We start from the raw sequence: 21410 nt of genomic DNA on the forward strand, positions 1-21410 counted from the left end.
ACGTATATTATTCAGATTCTTAATATGGCAGCAAACAACAGTCGCTGTCCCTCTGTGTGCTTTACAATCTGAGCTTCTTTGCTGTGTTTTGATGTACAGTGTGTGTTAATGCATGTTACTCCCTCCTGTGCAGCAGGGTGAACGTCATGATTCTACACCACTAAATTGATTAGGTTTTTGGGGTTAAAAAGCATCCCATAAAGGTGGTAAAAAATGAGAGCCCATGTTAGTATGGCTTTCCTCAAGTGGAAAACTTGCTAAAGGACTCCAAGTTGCTTGCGTCTGTTTTGGTCTGTTATGCTGCTGTTCTGGTAATTTCTTACTACAGTTTCCCAAAGCTGTTTGTGTATTCCGCCTCTGAATGAATATGAAACACAAGGGTTATCTGTTCGCATTATTCAGTTTGACCTTTCACTTTCACCAAACGCTAGGAATGCTTAGAAACCAAAATGAGCTGTGTTCTTTCGGGGGCTGTGTGGGGGCTTTTTTTTTCTTCAAAGTCACGTCTAGTGGAAAACTAGCTGTTTACTGCAGGATAATTTTGGCTAAAAATGTTGGTGGATGTCTTATGTAGACTGACAAATGTGCACATACAAAGCAAATAGTAAGTATGTAGCACAGTAAGTGGATATGTGAACATTTCCAACACAAAAAATACATTAATAATGCTGCAAATCGGTGCTTCTTTTGTACTTTTGAAGAGCTTCCTCAACAACTAAGGTTGTTTTTTGGCATGTTTACATAGACTATGACTTACTCAACAATTGCACCATTAATTTTCATATTTGATGACACAGTATAAATGGACAAATTATTAGTGAATTAAAGGCAGACAACAGCATTTGAGAGACAAAGTGTGATGCTTCAGCATTCATTCCAGTTAGTCATGAAGTCATGATCAATGTTTCCACATGCCAAACACAGTACTGTTGGAAGGTAAATGTATTGGGTCATGATACATTTGAGTGTATGATATATGGACTATATCATGTGACCTGACCAGACAATGAGTTCTGGTGGTGGGATTGATGGACAGCTGGACAGGCCATCATCACTTCTAATTTGGCCATTAACACCTTCAGTCACTGTGGATTATTGTCACTGGTTCAAAGCTCCCAGACAGAAGCTCCAATAAAGTCAGACAGCTGATACTTCCCAGCCCTCTAACGATCCCTGTAGAGCTGCACGGGTCTGACGCTTCTGAAGGCAGCCAGATCATTGCAGACAGGCCCTGCAGCAAAGCTCGGGGCAACTGTCACAAAGTCGTTGGCTGGACCTGCTATTAGATATGTGATGACTTCTGTGCCTCTTCTGCCAAAAAGCTATTGTTAGGTCAAATTTTAGATGATGTTCTCATAAAGTTGAGTGAAGCGAATTTGTGTAGCATTTAATCAGAGTTAGAGTTTGCAAGACACCTTCAGCCAAGATTCACAGAACTCGAAACAGGAAAAGAAGGTATTAAATATCATAAGTTGGCTGGTAGCACAATAAGCAATAATACAAAGCTTACAATCTAATATCCTTTAATTCACTGCTTTCATCTCCATATTTAACTCTCAGTTCTTCTCCTCTATGTATACTCATAACCTCTGCACTGCAGCTGCTGGGAATTCACTTTTGACAAGAGGATGGGTTAAAAAAAAGAAGAATACTTTTATAAAAATCTTAAGTCTTGGGATTAAATTAATGTCATTAGTCCAAAGGCTGACTGGATACCCTTTGAAGCCAGATAGATCCCTCTAAGAAGAGAGATTTTAGTGTTGGCTGATAGCCGCAATAGAGCTGGCCTTTCCTCAAAAAAGGGTTTTTCAGAAATTACACCACTAAAACATAAAGATGAGAGTATGAGGAAGGCATTGTGCCTGAAAGGGTTACTGGTTGATGACAGGGACCCTTGATACAAGCTCAGGAGTGCCAACAAGAGTGTGGCCATAAATCTACTCTACTGTTCCCAAAATAGAGTAGGACAGAATGACAGCATCTCAACAGAATGTATTCCTCAAGAACACACTGTCCATAGAAGCCTCAGGAAAAGGGAAGTATTGTATAAAGGATACTCAGATAGATGATAAAAACTTTCTTTCTTTCTTTCTTTGCAAGCTGTTTCTGTCACAAGTTACATTCACACACTATTAGATGGTTTGCCTTTATGTTTTTCATCCTGCTTGTAGGTGTTTCAGGATGGAGATGATGTTTGTCAGGGTTAGGGAATGTTGTGGCTCAGGTAAAAGGAAAACTTTCTTGGAAAAGCAATTAGTTGCTGAATCAATTTTGCCTGGTTGGGCCCAAAGGGAACAAATCTGCCCGTCTAACCTCAGTTTCCAGCGTACTTGCTATCACACCTGAGGCTCAAAATATACTTTAATGATTGCTACTTCATGTATCCTGCTTGTGTTTGGAGAGGTGGTCGAACATGTCCTCAGAAATAAAAGTTAGACATGCACAAGTTGCAAAATGGAGGTAGTGGCAAGATAAGGGCAAATGTGACTGGATATCTGACTTCCTTTATTTATGGAACTTAAACACTATCTATTATATAGCTGCCATCTCTATTTCTGCTATAAATTTTTCAACAAATTAATATCAATGTGCTTTAGTGTCTTCATGTCCATTATTTCCTTCATGCAAAGTGCAGAACTGTCTGAGTTTGCTTGTGTAGTCCCCTGTGGAATCCTTTGGGAACAACTGTAGTATGCAAGCAGGTATATAAACTTTAGAAGCACTAAAATGTATAACCACGATGATTCTTCACCTGAACTAATCAAGCATAAATCAAGCATAATTCAAGCATATTTAGAAATACACCTCTAATATATGAATAACATATTTAAAGATAATAGAACTTATCAATAAGTTTATGACAGACTGCTCATTCCTACCCATTCCAGTAATTGATTTATTATACTACAATTTTAATAATGCAAAACTTTCATTGTGATTAATTCTATGTTTTTGAATGTTTGTCCAACATTAGCGCAAACTGAATCTATTCATCACTGCCGATGGACACAATACATCTTAAAATGTGATCAGCTTTGACATATTAAAAACATGTTTTGAGTATATGCAGCTTAGCAGCTGAACTACTTCTTGCTGATTTTATTTTCCCTAAGAGACTGATTAGGTTTGCAGCAAAGCTTACATCACAAAACAGCTGACAACAGACCAAGTGCAATGACGTTAGTATAAAAGCTGTAAAATATAAAGAAAAATCCTGAAAAAAAACCTGAAGTTATATCAGTTGTGTAAAAGGACGCAATAAAACTGATTAATATGTTGATAAAGTGATGACTGAAATCAGAGAGAGAACAAGATATCCCTGTAAGATTCTAGTACTAAAAATAAATGAAAAAAAAGCTCCCAATACAGCTGTTTTATCACAATAGTTTGGATAGTGTGACCAAAGCTTTTAGATATTGCTGTATGACATATATACGGTGATCTATTGAAAAAATGACATGGGGTTTAAAAAAAAAAACTATGTTTCATTAGGCTAGAATCATGCTAAAATAAGAACATTTTTATTTTTCTCCATTACCACAGAAGAAGCAATCAATACCCAAACATGCTGCGGGTCAACCTCCTTAATTATGCTGCACAACTGTATTACCACAGTAGCCCGGGAGGAATAAACCAAACAGTGAATCTAGAGCAAGCCTTGCCACAGCCACCATATTTTAGGGCGTCAGTGGGGAGAAGTCAGAGGGTTGCAATTTTTAATTTGAGCCGCTAGATATCACTGCCTCCACACACCGGACATTTCGGGGTAAATAACTTACATTAAGCATCAGGTAGCTATTGAAAATCCATCCATTCATCCATCCATTCTCTATACCTGTCTTATCTTGTCCAGATTCACGGGGATGTTCATGAGATAAAAATGTCATGTCCTAAAATATCATAGTACCCTCTGCAAATGAGCAAAATCCCTATTTATTTTCACCAGGACAAAGTAGATATATTTACCACTCTCCTATATTGGTCTATTGTCAGCTACACATAGGAATGACTCACACTGCAAAAGCCTATGTTTCAGGCCAGCACATACGGCACATGCCATTGTGTGAGTCAAATGGAATTGGTGTGGAAACCACATCCACTTGGTGCTAATCAGAACTGTTTGGTTTTCTGCTCATCTTATTTTTCCTGAAAATATCAGCTATCAGAATAATATGTTGATAAACTCATTAATAACAGTACCACTGAAAATGATATGCAGGTGTTGGACAGTGAAATCATGGCAGCGATGCAGAGCTGTGCCTTGCTGAAAGACGTGCTGAAGTAAATCCTGGAGTCAAAGAATAAAGAAGAAATAATTGAATTCAACCAGCTATAACAGAAACACAGTGAACAGCCCCAAATCTTCCCAGATTCTGCTGTTAAACACTTAAAGACCTTATTTAGAACCAGGACTTCAGCCGGCTGAGATAGTCATGCATCACTTTCTAATGTAAATGTTTTTCTGGAAAGATCTGAGAGCTTCTAATGTTCTTGCTCTATCTTTTTCATATATAATATTACTTTTGAGTCTCTCAGGAAATAGTCAGCTTCACTCTGCTTCCCACGCCAGTATGTAAAGAAATGTACAAGAGAAGTGAATGGTCCCATTCTCGTGATAAAAAAATCCACTTTATCCATTCAAGCATGCCTCAACATTGAAACCCTCTTTGACAGGGTGGCAGCAACCAGAGGGATGCAGTATTCATGGTGTCTGTCTCCAGGAGAGCAGACAAATCCAGGCTATACTTAGAAGCTCAATGTGTGATTTGAAATATGTGATTCCTAACAAATACGTCTTTGCCCCCCTATTGTTACCACAGAGGGAGGTGTATTTGGAGCACTTGCCTTTTGTGACAGAGCTATCTCCCCTGCACACTCTTAAATGTGCTCAGCTCTGTTTGTCAGCTATTACTTGACTATTAGGGTGACTATCTCTCTTGGGGAGAGATTTAAAGGATTGGGAGACTGCTTTACATGGCAGCCGCCACAGCCTTCCCTCATTTGATTTCTTTGCAGCATATAGCAAGAATAATTTAATTTTCCTCATTACGTTTGAAAGAATTTGGCCTGTTAGATTTGCTTTTAGATTTGTTAGAAAGCACCTAAATCTAGCTCTTACAGGAAAGAAGATCCATTCAAATGTTAATCTCCATCCATCCATCCATTTTCTATACCCGCTTAATTCATCTGTCGGGTCGCGGGGGGACTGGAGCCTATCCCAGCGCTCATTGGGCGACAGGCGGGGTACACGCTGGACAGGTCGCCAGTCCATCACATGGCCACACAGAGAAGAATGAGAGAAACAACCCCAGACACGCTCTTACTCACTCCTAGGGACAATTTTAGAGACACCAATTAACCTAACATGCATGTTTTTGGACAGTGCGAGGAAGCTGGAGAGAGTACCCGGAGAGAACCCATGCATACACGGGGAGAACTTGCAAACTCCACACAGAAAGGCCCCAGTCGGGAGTTGAACTTGGAACCCTCTCGTTGTGAGGCGACGGTGCTTCAAATATTAATCTTTTCATTTTAATTGCTCATTCTTTCATATCTTTTCTGTCTCTTGTGTTGCTCCCCATGCATGACATCAGTGTATTGATCTGCTGGACAGTGTCACAGCTTCATTTAATAACAGATTCACTCAGTTAGTTGGAGACTTGGGCAAATCACTTGTGGATTAACATCTAAATTATTGCCGCATTAATGCAGTTTACACTGGTTATTCAATTCATTTTTGTTAATATCGCAACAATGAACAACACAGAAGGTTTACAGCGGGCTTGTGGTGCAAAACACAATGACAAAAGCAGAATAAATTGACCAGAGAAAATAATGTTCCAGAATACCCATTACAAAAAAAAAAGTTGATTTAGTTCTTTAGTTGATTTGCAAACTGACATATCGTATTTCCTGTTATGTCTTCTAAATGGTAATTTTGCACTGCAGCTGCATTTACATTAACACAACATAGCACAGTGATATAAGAATCAGCTTGGGATATTTTTGAATAGTATCTGCAGTCTAGTTTTGCATATAAAGCATCATACTGCAGCTGAACCTGCGTTCTGTTACCATTTTCTGTCTGTCTCATTTGGCATATTTAGGACAGTCTGACTCAAATGCTTACTGCGCTTGGCTCCTCTCCAGCAAAGCTCAAAGGGTGCTTTTTGTGTGTTGATGTTGTAAACTGTAGTGCAACACGAAAAATTAGATCTAGCTAAGTGGGACACACACAAAGGCTGAGCCTGGGCCTTTTTCACATAATGCTTCGCTGCTCCTCACACATTTCTTATTTATTTATTTTTTTTGGAAAAAATGAATCGTCTTTGAGTAGAAAAAAAAGGAATCACCAGGTCTAAATCATATCATTCCTCGACCACCTACAAGCCTTCTACTCTTTAATGAACATATGCTAGCAGAACCTTGAAGGATTTTGCCATGAATTATTCACATTTTCCATATATAGGGAGGAGGATGTGTTAAAATGATTTGTACTTAGCATCATGTAGCCCACAATCTGTGTAAAAGGGCATTTAACAGTGCAGCTGACTAACATAATCCTGGGACTCTGATTGAGGCTTTTATTGAGGCAACAATAGCGTTCTTGCTATGACAAGTGCAGTTGATCATTTTTTTTGCTCTCAATCTGCATGCAGCCTGTATTGATATGCAAATGAAGAATTAAATCAATCAAAATTTGGGTTCATTGTGAATTAGCAAAGATGCCACATGACTATAGATGCACATTACAAATGCAGCAGCAACAGGCCTGTTTATGTTTGATCTGTTGATCTTCCCAGTGTTACCTGCTTAAAGACTTGTTCTGTCTCATTTGGCTTTTTTTGCCCTTAGGTGTTCTTCTTAGATTAATACCTTTCCTGTTAGCCAACAGCTGCAACACACTGAAGAGAATCTGCATTTTGCGTGAAGAAGTTATAAATGAGTCACTATGACTCTGGCCCAATATCTCCAGCTCTGGTGGAGCAAGTTAATTGATAGAAGTCCTGAAGAAGGAGAAGAGAGTAATGTAGAAAATGGGAATTACCTCTGAGGTGGGAGCTCAATGTCTGTTACAGAGATTGGATTATTACAGATAGCCTCTATATAGTTATGATGCATGTAATAATGATGCTATTTCTTTCTGGCACTCTATATCCCCATGCGCATTTATCTAGTTGTTTTTGTCTTCTATCTTGAATCTGAATCATCACACAAGGAACATTTCGCCCAGAATTAACATTAAAATGACTCAGATTATGATGCATCTGCTGTGATTTGTGTAAAATTTGCCACAGAGATTACCCTGTACTCTTAGTGGAGCACTTTGTTCTCGTTCTCCAATAGTCCAGGACAGTGGTTTTCAAACTGCGAGGCAGAATTAGGGGAGGTGGGGGGTCAAGCACAGACACTGCGTGAGATGAAAGCCAATTAAAGTATGAATTCCCTTCATACCTAATTGCCACAGTTTGCATCAATGTGCGCACTCCTTCGCTGTCATTCGTCACAGACAAAACACAAAGGTTTTTAGAATTAGTGTGACCTCCACTTCCACTTCATGTGGAGAAAATAAAGGCAAAGAGAGAGCAAGACAAACTCGGCTTAGTTAGTGGGTTAGACAATACACAGTGGTTTTTACACAAATGACATACTGATGGATGACAAATAACTGAAAAAAACAGCATGACGCTTCATAGTAAGGTGCCATCACAAAAGCTTCGAAAGAGCTCAACACCGATTCTGTGAAACTCTACTGAAGGGTTGGAACACCTTTCTTTATAAAGATATTTATAGCAAATCAAAGTGGACCCAATCTATGTTATCAAAATACTCCCACACAGCATTACAGATTTCCCGGATCTTCTCACTGGGTTAGTCAAGAGTTAAGGCTCTTCTAATGTGGCTGAGAACGCTCAACACATTGCAATCCAGGATAAAAAATGGTTTGAAAGCATTGAGAGTTACAGCTACAAAGAAATGAGGAGATTCACATTTTAAGATGGCATATTATCCCTTCCTTTTGTACAGATTGATCCAGTATATCCTATTCAAAGAAAGAGGAAACACTCACACTATTGTTTGGCATGATTATTAGGATGATACATTGGCTGTTAGGCTGTCAAAAGAATTGCCTTCTGGGTCTTTTCTTTCACAGCTGTCTTCGACCTTAATATAAAACATTATACTGTCAAAAAAAAAGATGGGGGATGAGACGTACTGCACTACGAAGATCACCCACTGGTCAGATATCAATAAGTTGTTCCAACGTTAGCAATTTCACCAATTCAGACCTAAAGCTTCGTTAAAAGACGAATACTAAAATATGATGGTTTCTTTCACAGAACCATGTGGGGCAGGCCATTTAAAAAGATGCATAGGTGTGGAAGAAGGATGTATCTATCAAAGTCATGAGTGAACTGCAGCCAATCAAAAGAATTCAATTCAGTTCAGCTCTTTATTTATAAAGTGCAAAATCTCAACAAATGTAATCTCAAGGCACTTCAAAGATACAATCCAATTGAAGCCAATTACCAATCCACTTCGTTGTTATACAATCACAATCCAATCAAATTAAATTAATTGAATTCCAAATTAGTCCAATTCATACAAAGCCAATTTTTTCAAAAAGTTGCCCAGTTCAGGAAATCAACAGATTGCATCGAAACTTCACTTTGATCCAATCCCTTGTCCTCTGCATGCGCGAGTCGATGGTGGCAACAAACAAACTCCCTGCCACTAAAATGAGCCTGTAGCTACCAGCGTAGGACAATGACTGGTCTGAATTTTTGTCTTTAGCTCATACCTATATGACTTTCTCATAACTGTGATCTTGTGGAACTCGAAGGATCCAGCTGAATGGAAGCACTGAGAATTGTTTCTCACACCTACCTTACCTAGTCTTTTTTATGAAATCCCATCATAATGACCACATGACAATAAGTGAAGGTCACTCTGAAACCACTGAATGTTGTTTTAAAAACACCGATCAAATAGGAGAAAATGTGATCAGAAGTAAATGAGAGGAGATCAGGGCTAACTAGCTGACTCCACGGCAATACTATATTCACTGTAAAGCACAGTGATTCAATGCATGTACCCTTATTTTGTAAGAACAGTAAATCCGAAAAATTCCAATTACACAAACATAATTATGAAAACAAGATATGTCTAACCTGCTCCAAGCTGAATTACATTCTCTCCTCCAAACAGATACTGAGATGTAAATAAACTGTTTTCTTCTCAAATGCCATAACCAGTGAGTCACTGCTTTCAGAGGCTCTGTCACTCCTTGGCACAGAGAACATGCTTTTTTTTTGCCTGTGCCTATACTGTCTAGAGACAATAGCCAGTCATCAGTTTGACGTCAATAACAATTAAGCTCTTGCTTCTTTTGTATTTCAGCAGAGACTGGCACAGAGAATGTTAGTGGGACAGAATAATGATACTGAGAAAACTCAGCATTACATTTCCTTCCTTGGATGAAGTCCCAGAACCTTTAAAAATCAGACAATTACATTTAAAGTAGACATATTATTCCCTTTTTTACAAATTGACACCATTTCCTGAAGTTTTAATGGAATTTCACATGCTTTGTTCAAAATTACACAGAAAGACAGGACAACAGCTCCTTTTTCACTATGGATTTACACCTCTATTCACAATGACCATATGGCATGGAAACACTCACTCCGCTCCTCTCCTCTGCAGGATTTAAATCTTCTGCGATTGGTAGTACTGAATAACCCTTGAAGCAGATTATTACCATATCACAGAGCATACAGTAATAGTCTGAAAGCTAATACTAACACCACGCCAAACACACCAAACTGAAAAATACTTGACTGCCGATTTTATTCTCATGTAGTGACATTTTTCTCATCAGCAGTTCGGCCACAGACAGCCGGTGCCGATCCCTCTTTTAGGCTAAATCTTGTCATGCATTCAACTGGCCCAGGTTGTTAAAACACCGCCCCACAGTGTGTAACGACCAGCTAGCAGCTTTGTACATCAATGGAAACTCATGTTGCAATTCTTCCATCACATTTCAGCTCCATAAACTAAAGATTTCACTGTCAGTCCATTACTTTGTGAAAGTAAAATTTGACTCTTAATAACAAAGAAAAGGGACACAGACAAAGAGTTTGAAGGTCCAACTTCCGAGGCACAGAAAATGCAGCATTAGTTGGAACATGAAGTTGGTTGGAGATTCAGATGATTAGGCTGGATATTTTGGCTTTGAGCTGGAAGTATGACGTATAAACCTACTGCAAATCTGAACAGCTCCCGGAGTGAGATATTTTCACACCTAAGGGTCACCAAACAAAGTGCCAGGGTTTTTTTGTTTTTCCATTTTTGTGTTGGCAGTAGATTCACACACCCAAATATAAGCTTGAAAGCACAGAAAAAGTTTTTTTTTTCTTAATGTGCTCACTGATTCACAAGAAGCTAGAGCAACATTTTAATTTTTTTTCAGCTGTAAATCTCTCTTGGTGTGTGTGCCTTTATACAACTAATCAGCAGCAACAAATACGTTTTGAAGAGAGCATCGTGCTGGCTGGATTAATTTTTTCATTAGAGGAAATTAACCTTGTTATGTTAAGGCATTGGCAACAATTAGTTAATGTTTGAGAAAGATTCCGATCTGGCTTACTGGTTTACTGGAGTGACTTCAAACAAAACATGTTCATTATCTTTAAACCATACTCACAATCTTTTCCTGACCATAAGCAAAGTACCTAAATTTAACGCACATATATGTTGACTTTTGCTTTGGAAATTTATGTAAGAATTTCTTTACTCCATTACCTAATGATTGTATGTCAATGTTAAATTTACATCCTGGGAATATAAATCAACAGTTAATGTTTCTACTTAACAAATAACAGTAGATAACTGTAATTTCTAAGCACAGAACAGTAAATCCTGACAAACCCACCGGCTTATGTTCACAGACATCATGAGTGCTCTCCCACTGCTGTCACACAGATATTTATACACTAATTTGTGGTATCTTCACAACAAAGTCTATCTATCTATCTATCTATCTATCTATATTTCTTATCTATTTATCTATATAAATATCTGCTTATATTTTATGTAAATGCAGTAAATGCAACGTACAAACGATCGTAAATTATTCCTTTCTTTGCCGTTAGTAGTGTAGCTTTTTCTTTTTTACATGGTTAAAATATTTATAGTGTACATCTGCCACCCACCCTAAACAATTTATAGTACGTACATTAAATGGAGTACTTGCTTTCACATTCCACAGAAATTCTGTCCCTTATGACAATCCAACCAATAAAACTGTGAGAAAGATCTTGACGGAAGACAGGATTGTTTTTCCTGAACTCATCACGAACAGCTGAAGAATGCTCTCATGCTGTGATCATGTCGTAAAAAGGAATAAATAACAAATCTCAAGCTGGAAAAATCACTCGTATGCACTTGCAGCCGGCCAGCATGCAGACATGTAGGCAGTGTAATGCTTCATCTACTGAGGACTTTATCTCCATTCTCTGCTGTGATCATATTGGCCTTTGGGGCCTAAGTATCTCCTCTGCTGATGCATAACGGCCAGGACAGCAGCCCCCCCTTGGATTAGGACATCACTGTCAGACAAAGACCCCGCTTCACTTTGATGGACTTATTAGCGGGATGCGTGTCATTATGAAGCTGTGCAGTGACGACAGGGTGTAAAATTGAGCGGGGTGTCTTCCTACATGTCTTTGCAGACTGAAAAAAATATGTCATCATCATACAATAAAAAGGATCTAGAGTAGAATCTGCACGTTTAAAGTAGTGTCCTCTCACACTTAGTCTACACAGAAGAGGATTTTCTTGTCATTATCAAAAGATTCTTGTTCAGTTGATGGCACATTTGCAATAGACACAAACTGAGCAATTCAAGACATTTCCTGTTGCTCGTGTAAAGTCTTACTATAAAGGTCTATCAGTCATAAACAATAGCTGAAATGTTGACAAGATTTGAGAACTGAACTTTTCTGCCTGATAGTTCTGGGTGAGAGGATGTTTTAGAAATGTCATTTTCTTATCTATAGCTTGACGTGCAACTCAAACAAAGAATAAAGCCAGACTTCATTTTAAAACTCCAACAAACAACAAGATTTTTATTGGAAAGCAGTTCCTAACTTTTGGCCATGTTGCCTCAGAAACAGTCTGGCTTTGTGGGAGTTTGCTTGTCACTCTGTCTTGGTGGTGGCTGGCTGGCTGGCAGGCAGCCAGTCGCTGATTCAGAGTGAACACTTCCTTTTGACAACCTTTCATTACTTGGCAGTGAAAATAATTTTTTAAAGTATAAATGTTTTTTTTGTTTTTTTACAGCTTTCTAACACTTAGTTCACACTCAACTTTCTTTCCTGCAATGAACTAAATTGTTCATGCTTGAAACAAATCTACAAAACTACAGTTCCTTCTAATGCGTTTGTTATCCAAAAAACTGATTATAAAGTATTCTCTGTCCACATTTTCATGTTATGGCTTAATGGTTGCCCTTAAGCTTTTCTGACACGAAATTTTGTAACATGAATGGCTTCATCAATCCGTTTGGTGATGGCATTGAGTCACTGGCTGTTCAGGCATTCATGCAATAACTGACATAGATTCTGGGCATTTTTTATATTTGCCATTCATGCAAGATTAGACAGTACATAAGGTGAGGTATAATTTCATAGCATTTCACACCAGAAAATATCTCATTTCTACATGTGGAGGCTTTTTGAACCGTCAGTGTCATATCTGTTAGTGATTATTTGCACTAATGTAATATCTGCTGTAACCTAGAGAAAAACTTGATGAAGACACCTTCTCAGACAGTCATGGCTGTTTGTCAGAGGAAAAGCTGTAGCACCACACAAAACTCTCCATGCCCTTCTAGAGATTAAAATGATTATAAAGCTAACAAACAGGCATTGTTATGCTAAAAAAAAAAGGATAAACAGCAGTCGATGGGAGCAGTTAAAATTATTCTTTTTTTCTTTCTTTTTTTTCCCCCAGAAATGGTTGTGTTGATGATTTATTGTAGCTCCATCAAATTTTGAAAAAAGTGATGGCACATTTTATACTTTCATTGAGCTTTACAAACCTAAACTGAGTGGTGAAGATAATTTAGGTTGGTTTACTTAAACATATTATTGATAAGATACAGTATGGTCTCCTAAGACTGCGTAGGCACTAAAGGTTTAGCAGTTTTCTCTTATCACTTTGGCTCAGTTGATGACCAAAATTACTTGGTTCTCCAGCTAAATATCGTACCTAAAACGCTGTTATTTATTGATTCAGTGACTCAATCCATCTGTTAATGTGATATGTACAAGTTACTAGGTCTGTCCTAGACTGATTCCTTTTGCAGAATGTTACAGAAAAGCAACAGGGGGATCCGACGTTCATGATACTGACACGTTCAGTAGCCACTGGGTTAGTGGAAAGCAGTGCATATGTAAAAGAGCCTATAAAGTATCAGTAGCTTTTTGATAGCAAACACTCGTAAGTCAAGAAATTAAATGATCTGTAATTATTTAAAGCTTCCCTGACTTACCTTCAGTTACCTTCAAACAAATGTAAATGATATAAATTGGTTTTACTGTAAGTCTCCCACTAGGAAAATAAAGCTTTTTCTTAATTGTGGGTATGGTTATAAAATGTGTGTCTACAAATTAGTCCATAGTAATGAACAACCATATTACTGAAACCTTTTCTGGGGTAAAACCAGAGCTCTGCTCGCCTTCAGTGTGGCAGCGCACACTGCAGCCGGGGGGGCTCTGGTCAAATGCAGAAGAAACTGGAGTTCCTCCTCGTCACAGTGAGGAGAGATGGATGCGGTGTGGATTCTGCAATTTCCCCTCAACTCCTACTCTCTGCAGACAGCTGATGTTTATCTGCTCTTCCCATCTGGGCCTTGTGACTGAACATCTGGTAAAGCTGCCACTCTGTGTGTAGTGTTTCGCAGAGTGATGACAGGAAAGGAGCCCTGCTGTCCACCCCTTCAAAACTGATACAGAGATGCCGGGACGACTTTATCTTCAGATGTCAAAGCTCATTCTTAAAACCTGACTCAGCTACCAGAATATTGGCCAACACTCTAGACATTTGTCTTCTTGACTTTATCCAATTGCCATGCCTATCGAACAAGCTTTTTTAAAACAAAGAGTTTCTTGCCCGCAGCTTTTGTCCAATGTTTCCAGGCTTCTATCATAATCTCATGAAAAATGGTTGATGGTCAAGTGCTGTTGAATTACCAAGGAGTCTCTGGGCGACCTATGCTAAAAAACTTTCCAAAGTAGAGAAAATTACTTATTTTTTTTATTAGCCCTATTCACACTGGTCAAATAGCCCACTAAGAGCTGGGTAATATTTGGCTTTGAGTGCAAAAGGGAAAAAACTTAATCGCCATTAAGTCCCGCTTCAAATGACACAACAGTGGTTTAAAAACATGTAATTCTCCAGTGCACACTCGGGACTACAAGTGTGGACACAGCTCACTTTTTTATTCACAGAAATGCATGTTTAGCGGTCATGGCGTCTCACACTGACATTCTGAAACTGATGGTTAAAGCTTACAGTCAAAAAGACAAATTATTCGATTTGAACTCCCTGCAAGACATATTGGTAACTCGCCCTCAGTCCTGCTGTGTGAAGCTGACAAATGTGGTTCAGACAAAAATAATAAGCTGGCTTAATTATATCAGACTTGTGCTTATCAGAAACTGTGGTGCACAACAGCCTGCAAGATCCACTGCAATACCATCCTTTCATTTTGTAGTTGAACTGGATCAGTTCTGAATAAGATGAAGCCCTCAGAGCACTGGTGGTGTTGCTGGCAATGTGAAAGGATTTGAATTGGCTTAGTCTAGAGGGAGAACCTGAGTTTAAAAAAAAAGTGTTTTTAAAACACTACCTTTGGAGTAAAGACTGCAAAACCGAGCATATGGGAATCATTATGTTCCAAATAACATTAGTCTGGCTCATTAGTAGTCATTTACTGGTCTACGCCTGCTGATTCTTCTCCCCTTCCTGTATCTGTGACTGCTTCAACACAAATTTTTTTTCAGCTAAAGGAGAAAACCCCCTCCAAGTTGCATCATTTATGCAAAAATAAGCTAACATTTGATATTGCCAGGTTCCTTTATCAAATGGACATTAAAATAAATTTTTTTTAATTTTTATATATATTTCCATTTTAACGTGGTGAATCGGAACTGTTTTTCCCCGCTTACACAACATTCTGGAGATAGATCTGGCTTTCTAAGACCAATTCAGCTTGGCCTCTTGCCCCCACTAAATGATGTGTCTGCAAAGCACAAAGTGATTGAAAATCAGACAGCACTCCATCACCATTACCAAATACTCCATATTTGTCAGTCTACTTTCGAACCTGATTTTCTATTTTTAACTGTCACAAAATTCAAGCTGATGTGACTATCCTGCCCTCTTCCTTCTCCTCCAGGCTTTCCCCTGGAATGAGATGTTTTGCAGTGACTGCTAGGCTTTCATCCATTATAGATGCTGTGTTTTAGGAAGATGATCTGCACAGAGTGGTATAAATATCTCCTTTTGGTTCCCAGCATGATGAGAGAGGCAGCTCACGACAGGCCATTGTGTTGTGTTAGAGCTGTGTGCCTTTATCATTTGATTCAACGTCCATAATTCATGATTAGCGGCGAATCTCTTGACACCTTCTGTTCAGTGAAATAGTTCTACAAATATATACTTGAGATTAGAGGAAACCGTTGTGATAAAAGAGTCATTACTGACAGCCTCTAAACTTCCATCCCCATTAAAGTGATTGCAAAATATCGCAACTCCAAAGTGATGGGTTTGACAGCTGCCTCAATGTAATGCAACTTTGTGATCCTGAGCAAAAATTTGCCCCTTGTGTCCTCTGTTACTGGCCACACCGCAGCAGGAGGCTGTGCGTTAGCATACAAAAATGGCATCAAGTGAAGCCTGGCAGATGTGTGTGTGTATGTATATGTGTGTGATGTTATCTGAGAGAAAAAGGAACAGATGCAGGCCTCTCCCACTCTGTACTGATCCATCGCTCTGTTAGTCTGGCACTGTGGAAGAAACCAGATGCAGAAACACACATGTATATAAGTGAAAGAGAACTCAGTACCCATAACCACTGTTGATACAGGGGGTAGCAAGACTATGAGAGACTGTATGTCTAATGATACGAATCATTTATTACTTGAGGAATCCTGTTTCTTTGATTGTCAGAATCCGGTGCTCTTAATTTAGAACTGTATCCCATAATCTTTTGGTAAAAGACTCTGGAGACGATCTACATAAAGAGAGCAGTGTGCAGTTATGAAGCTTATGGAACTGTGCCAAGCAGCAGCAAATCACTTATGCTCAAGGCACGTAGAAATAATTCATTGCAGAGCACTGAAAGCAGTTGCAGCAAGGGAGCAACACAAAGCAGATTTCCTGTGCAGAGTGCCGGGTCCAGGTCTGCTTACATTTAAAGAACCAGATACTAAACCATCTGAGGCCAGTGTGCTGTGTTGTTCTGAATATCACGTCAGTTGAAACATAGAGCATGACAAAGCAGCTTGTCTCACATTCACTTTGTAAGTAAACACATCTTTACTGATATCAGATCAATGAGATTCTAATAAATCGTTCTCTTTCAGCTGTCTCCATATGATCTCAGTCTATTGTATTCTTCAGCATCTCTCACACATCCTTTTCTCTCCTTTCAGGAACTGAGTGCGAACCCCACTGTGACGTTCTACCTGCTTGACGGACCAAGAGGAAAGCTAAATGTACCTGTGTGCTTCTGGAAAACCAGAGAAGAGAAGCAAGCTTCCTGCCTTTGTTCTTGCCCTATGAGAGGACTCTCTGTGGACTGTGCCTCAGCACACCCTGCACTGCTTAGTTGCATGTATCCACCACGCTCAGGTGTTGGGAAAGAGTAAAACGCAAAAAGAAGAAAGAAGAAAAGCAGAGAGATAAACAGAGCGTGGCAGCATAATTAGTGCCTCTGAATTTGTGTGAGAGATAGAAAACATGAGAAGAGACTTCTGAATACAACAGTGATCTGAAAAGTGTTGTGGCTGACCTTGAAAAATTTGCATGTTTGTGTGGGTATATGCGTACACACTGCTTTCGTTTTCAAAGGACTTGAATTTGTATTTGGATGCAGATTTAGCCTTTCATTATGACTCTGCGAGGAGGCTTTGAGAGAGTGTGGAATGGCTGTCACAGAGATGTTTGCTGCTGGATGTTACTTCTGGCTTGTTACGGCTTGATCGCATTGGCAGCCAAACCCAAAATGCCAGGCCACACACACCTAAACTCAATACGCATTGATGGGGACATATCTCTGGGTGGGCTGTTTCCAGTGCATGCAAGGGGAAACGACGGCAAAGCCTGCGGAGAGCTGAAGAAGGAGAAAGGGATTCACAGGCTGGAGGCTATGTTATTCGCCCTGGATCGTATCAATAATGACAACGACCTGCTGCCTAATATCACTCTGGGGGCTCGCATCCTGGACACCTGCTCCCGGGACACTCATGCTCTTGAGCAGTCGCTCACATTTGTTCAGGCACTGATTGAGAAAGACTCAACTGATGTCAAATGTCTCAGCGGAGGGCCACCCATCATCACTAAGCCAGAGAGAGTGGTTGGAGTGATTGGTGCCTCTGCCAGCTCAGTGTCAATCATGGTGGCCAACATTCTGCGCCTCTTCAAGGTTAGTTATTCTTCTGTTATACATCACAAGGGATGCACCGCAGGAATTTTCTGCAGATACATATACCAATTTCAAAAATAATTTTGTTACACCCACCCAGTTAGACCAATATATCTGTGCATCCGTACTTCTTTTTTTCCTTTAATAATTTATCCTTATGTTTAAAAAATTGAATTAACTCATGGACTACAACACATAGTATTTGCTGCAACATATATACGGTCACACCTTCAGCCGAAAACACATAGCAAACAAAGAAATCATTTTTACATTCTATCAACATCACCACACTGTAACACAACTCATCATTTCACATTCTCTTTGACTTTCTTTTGACCCTTTCACATGCCTCAGTTTCTGATATTTCTTACTCACTGTCCAGAAAACTAGGCGCTGATCATTACAATATAATTCCCCTCACTAATGACGTTAATTTGCCAAAAGCTCTCAGTCTCGCCCTCCTCTAATTAATTCAAGGAAGTCAAGCATGGCACCGCGAGCTCATTGGACAACTCATTGGATATAGTGTACAAAAGCAGCTTCTGCACAGTGTTGTGGCAACAGATACAACGATAAACAAATTACGACAGGACTAAGAAAAATCAGCTCGACCCTGCCAAACCAAATGAAAATAAAAACTAATGAGCATAAGGTCTGTGTCAAAGTAAGCTGTTTTGCAGAGTAACTCTTGCTCTGTGCGTATGGGTGAGGACATCTTATCAGCTCATGATTTCAGTGATTGAACATTAGCATTTCAATCTGTGAATCAACTTAATCCTCAGAAGACTGACCATTAGATATACTCAATTTGTTTATCATACAAAAAAAAAAAGTTGTAAAATTGGATTACAGATATATGCCCTCAAGTCACAGGGGAATAACTATATGTCCATTTTCATCCATCCATCTTGACTGCACTCAAGCTGTAAACATCACTGATGGATCATGCTTACTTCCACATTTTCTTATCTGTTAAATCTTTAGTAAAACGTGAGAGGAGGAAAAGCAATCACAGCTTTCAATGGTGTACCTATAACAAGTAATACAATTTGCGTCCTTTGCTTTATGCACACTACCTTCAACTTTTAAAAGGATCCAAAAGAAGATGAGACCTGAATGGCCTGCTGTGACATTGATTCAACAGTCAACTGCAGGAAGGTGAACAATGCAACATGAAATGTAAAGAAGCCTTGCTGCTTTAGAAAACACTGGATACACCTATATATGCTTGTCTTTTTCTTATGACATGCTCAGGACTGTCATGCAACCTTCACCCTTATTGGAATGCACAGTGTAATCATCCTCAACAGTGATCTAAAAGGAAGTTGATGATATATTTCACATGGGAACTGTCGCATTGTACAACACTGCAGAAAAAGAGGTCTGACTGCAAACATACTGTAAACTGTACACTCTGCGACACGTGTCACATTCTCTTAGTCTGAATGGGAGTGTTTTATTATGCTCTGACTTGTTGAGAGATGTTTCCACATTAATCCATTATCAGCCTTTCTGCTCAGGCAAAGTCATGATACCTGTGAGCTCTTCGTAGCACACAGAAAATCCCTGATAAGAAAACGCATAATTGCTTACTTTAACTTCGTTAAGTAAGCTTCGTTAAGAAGTTAAAGGTCATGACAAAAAGAACCAAGGCATAGTTTTCCACAAACTCCTAAGCCGTGTAACCAGGGAGGCACAAAATCCTGCGATATACCTAATACTTCTGAACAACTGTTCAATATCAAATTTTCCACAAAACAAGGCTGCCAATGCTGGCAGGACTCATTACAGAGGGCACATGAACAGCCAGAAGAGGGTCTGTCCACTCACTGGCTTGAGAAACATCTTCACACTCAGCTAATTGGCAAGCCTCTGCTGGGGCAGGATTTTGCTCCAAACAGCATGCCAGATCCTGCAGTGGGAACAAATTATTTCCCTTTTTCTTTTTTTCTCGTCTGTAAAGGGCATGGAACTGCACTACGCAAGACTTAGTGTTCTTTGGCACTGAATGAGTTTTGTGTACGACTCAGATTCTGATAGGCTATAGACGAAAAAGGTGGGAAAATGTAAGTGCCAATCTGTTTGGATGGACAAAGGCTTTAAAGATATTGGCCCAGTGGTGTCCCAGATAGGACCTTGCGAACAACTTGGCAAATCTGTCAGAGGAGAGTAGTAAAGGATGTAACAACAATCATACATTATAAAACACAGCTGACACTTAGACCTTATTATGTGTAGACAAAGGAGTATTTAGCGGGAAAAACACAGCACTGAACCTTTTACACAGTGTGTGTGTGTGTGTGTGTGTGGATTTCTGGTAGCTACAGTGGACTGGTCTCATCACTGCCTGATGCAGTCTTAGAATTTCTAGTCTGTCATTTACCATATATATGAGCTGAGAGGCAATGGGTGGTGGAATTGACTGCCCAGCAAATCACAACCCACAAACAACTCCTGTCCAAATTTCTGCACCACCAGTGGAATCAGATGGAAGGACAAAAAACACTTTTAGGTGAAAGAGTTTGTGCAAATACATCCACCTTGAGTCGTAGACAGTGACTGTTTTATGGGTAGATAAAAAAAGGGTGTTTTATCTCAGCATGAACAGTTCATTTAATTTCAAATCTAACAGCAAGTCATGTGTCAGCAGAGGATGAAAACATTCTGACAGATTTTGGAGGTTGGTTTAAAACAACAACATGCAGCCCACTCAGGAGAAAACATGGATGGTATACAGGCTGCTATTGAAAAGAAAATAGAACATGCTGTAGGACCGTAATGGACTATCCAAACTTCAGTTGTTTGCAATCACAATTTGATTATACACACTGTAAAACTGTTAAGTGCAATTCTGATGTCATTATCAGACAGGAGCCTTGCCAGCAGACCAGGGCTGTTTTTTTTCTTCTGTTTCCTGGTTTCTTGTTGTATTAATTTTTTTTTAAATTTCAGTTTTTGTCACAATAAGAATAGTAATAGCAATAACAAAAATGATAGCCATCCATTCCAGCTGATACAGATCACCTGTAGGTATCGCAGAGAAACAACTAAGCAAGGTCCCACTCGTATCAATGTGAAATCACTGATTATTCAAATACCCACAACTGTGGACTTTGGGAAAAACCACAGCACCCAAGAACCCACGCACCCAAAGGTGGAATATGGTAACTTTACAAGTAAAAGGCCCAAACCAACAAACAGGATGAAAAAAAGTTTACAAAATAATAAACTTTGATTAACTTGATTACATGTTTCTTAAAATGCTGCAACACACTGGTTTCCCAGAGTAATTTTGTAGTTCAATTCAATTCAATTTTATTTATATAGCGCCAGATTACAACAATTGTCATCTCAAGGCACTTAAGTAATATAGTCCAATTCAAGCCAATTGGAATTCAATTCATTGTAAGTGCAGTTGGATAATCTGATAGCTAGATAGATTATGATGAATGATTCAACAACACTGTCCTCAGTACAAGTTTGACCTAAGTGAACACGGCAGATGCAACTGGTAATGATGCTGATCCCCTGGTTTGTCTTCGACTGTGGTCACACCGAAGGACCGCATCTCAATACCTGCAAAAAGGGAAGTTAGTTACAACAAAGGTGCAAACTCTCCTGAAGGCACTTTTTTCTGTATATTTACAGTACGTGTGTAGCATTGCAAAAAAACATTGTGGAGAGCTGGGAGGCC

The 21410-nt window shown here is 39.2% G+C and overlaps 1 protein-coding gene across 2 annotated transcripts in view; it reads left to right on the forward strand.

The window, feature by feature from the left end:
• LOC140272241 (metabotropic glutamate receptor 4-like) overlaps positions 1-21410 on the forward strand; it is a 181934-nt gene that overhangs the window by 40682 nt on the left and 119842 nt on the right. For both annotated transcript variants that reach the window (XM_072367617.1, XM_072367616.1), the window contains exon 2: positions 16725-17716. In XM_072367617.1, coding sequence (XP_072223718.1) covers positions 17183-17716 — 534 coding nt within the window. In that variant the 5' untranslated portion in view covers positions 16725-17182. The remainder of the gene's footprint in view (positions 1-16724; positions 17717-21410) is intronic.

The sequence above is a fragment of the Leuresthes tenuis genome, unplaced genomic scaffold (genome assembly GCF_036924035.1).
Source record: "Leuresthes tenuis unplaced genomic scaffold, fLeuTen1.0.hap1 SCAF_16, whole genome shotgun sequence".
NCBI lineage: Eukaryota > Metazoa > Chordata > Actinopteri > Atheriniformes > Atherinopsidae > Leuresthes > Leuresthes tenuis.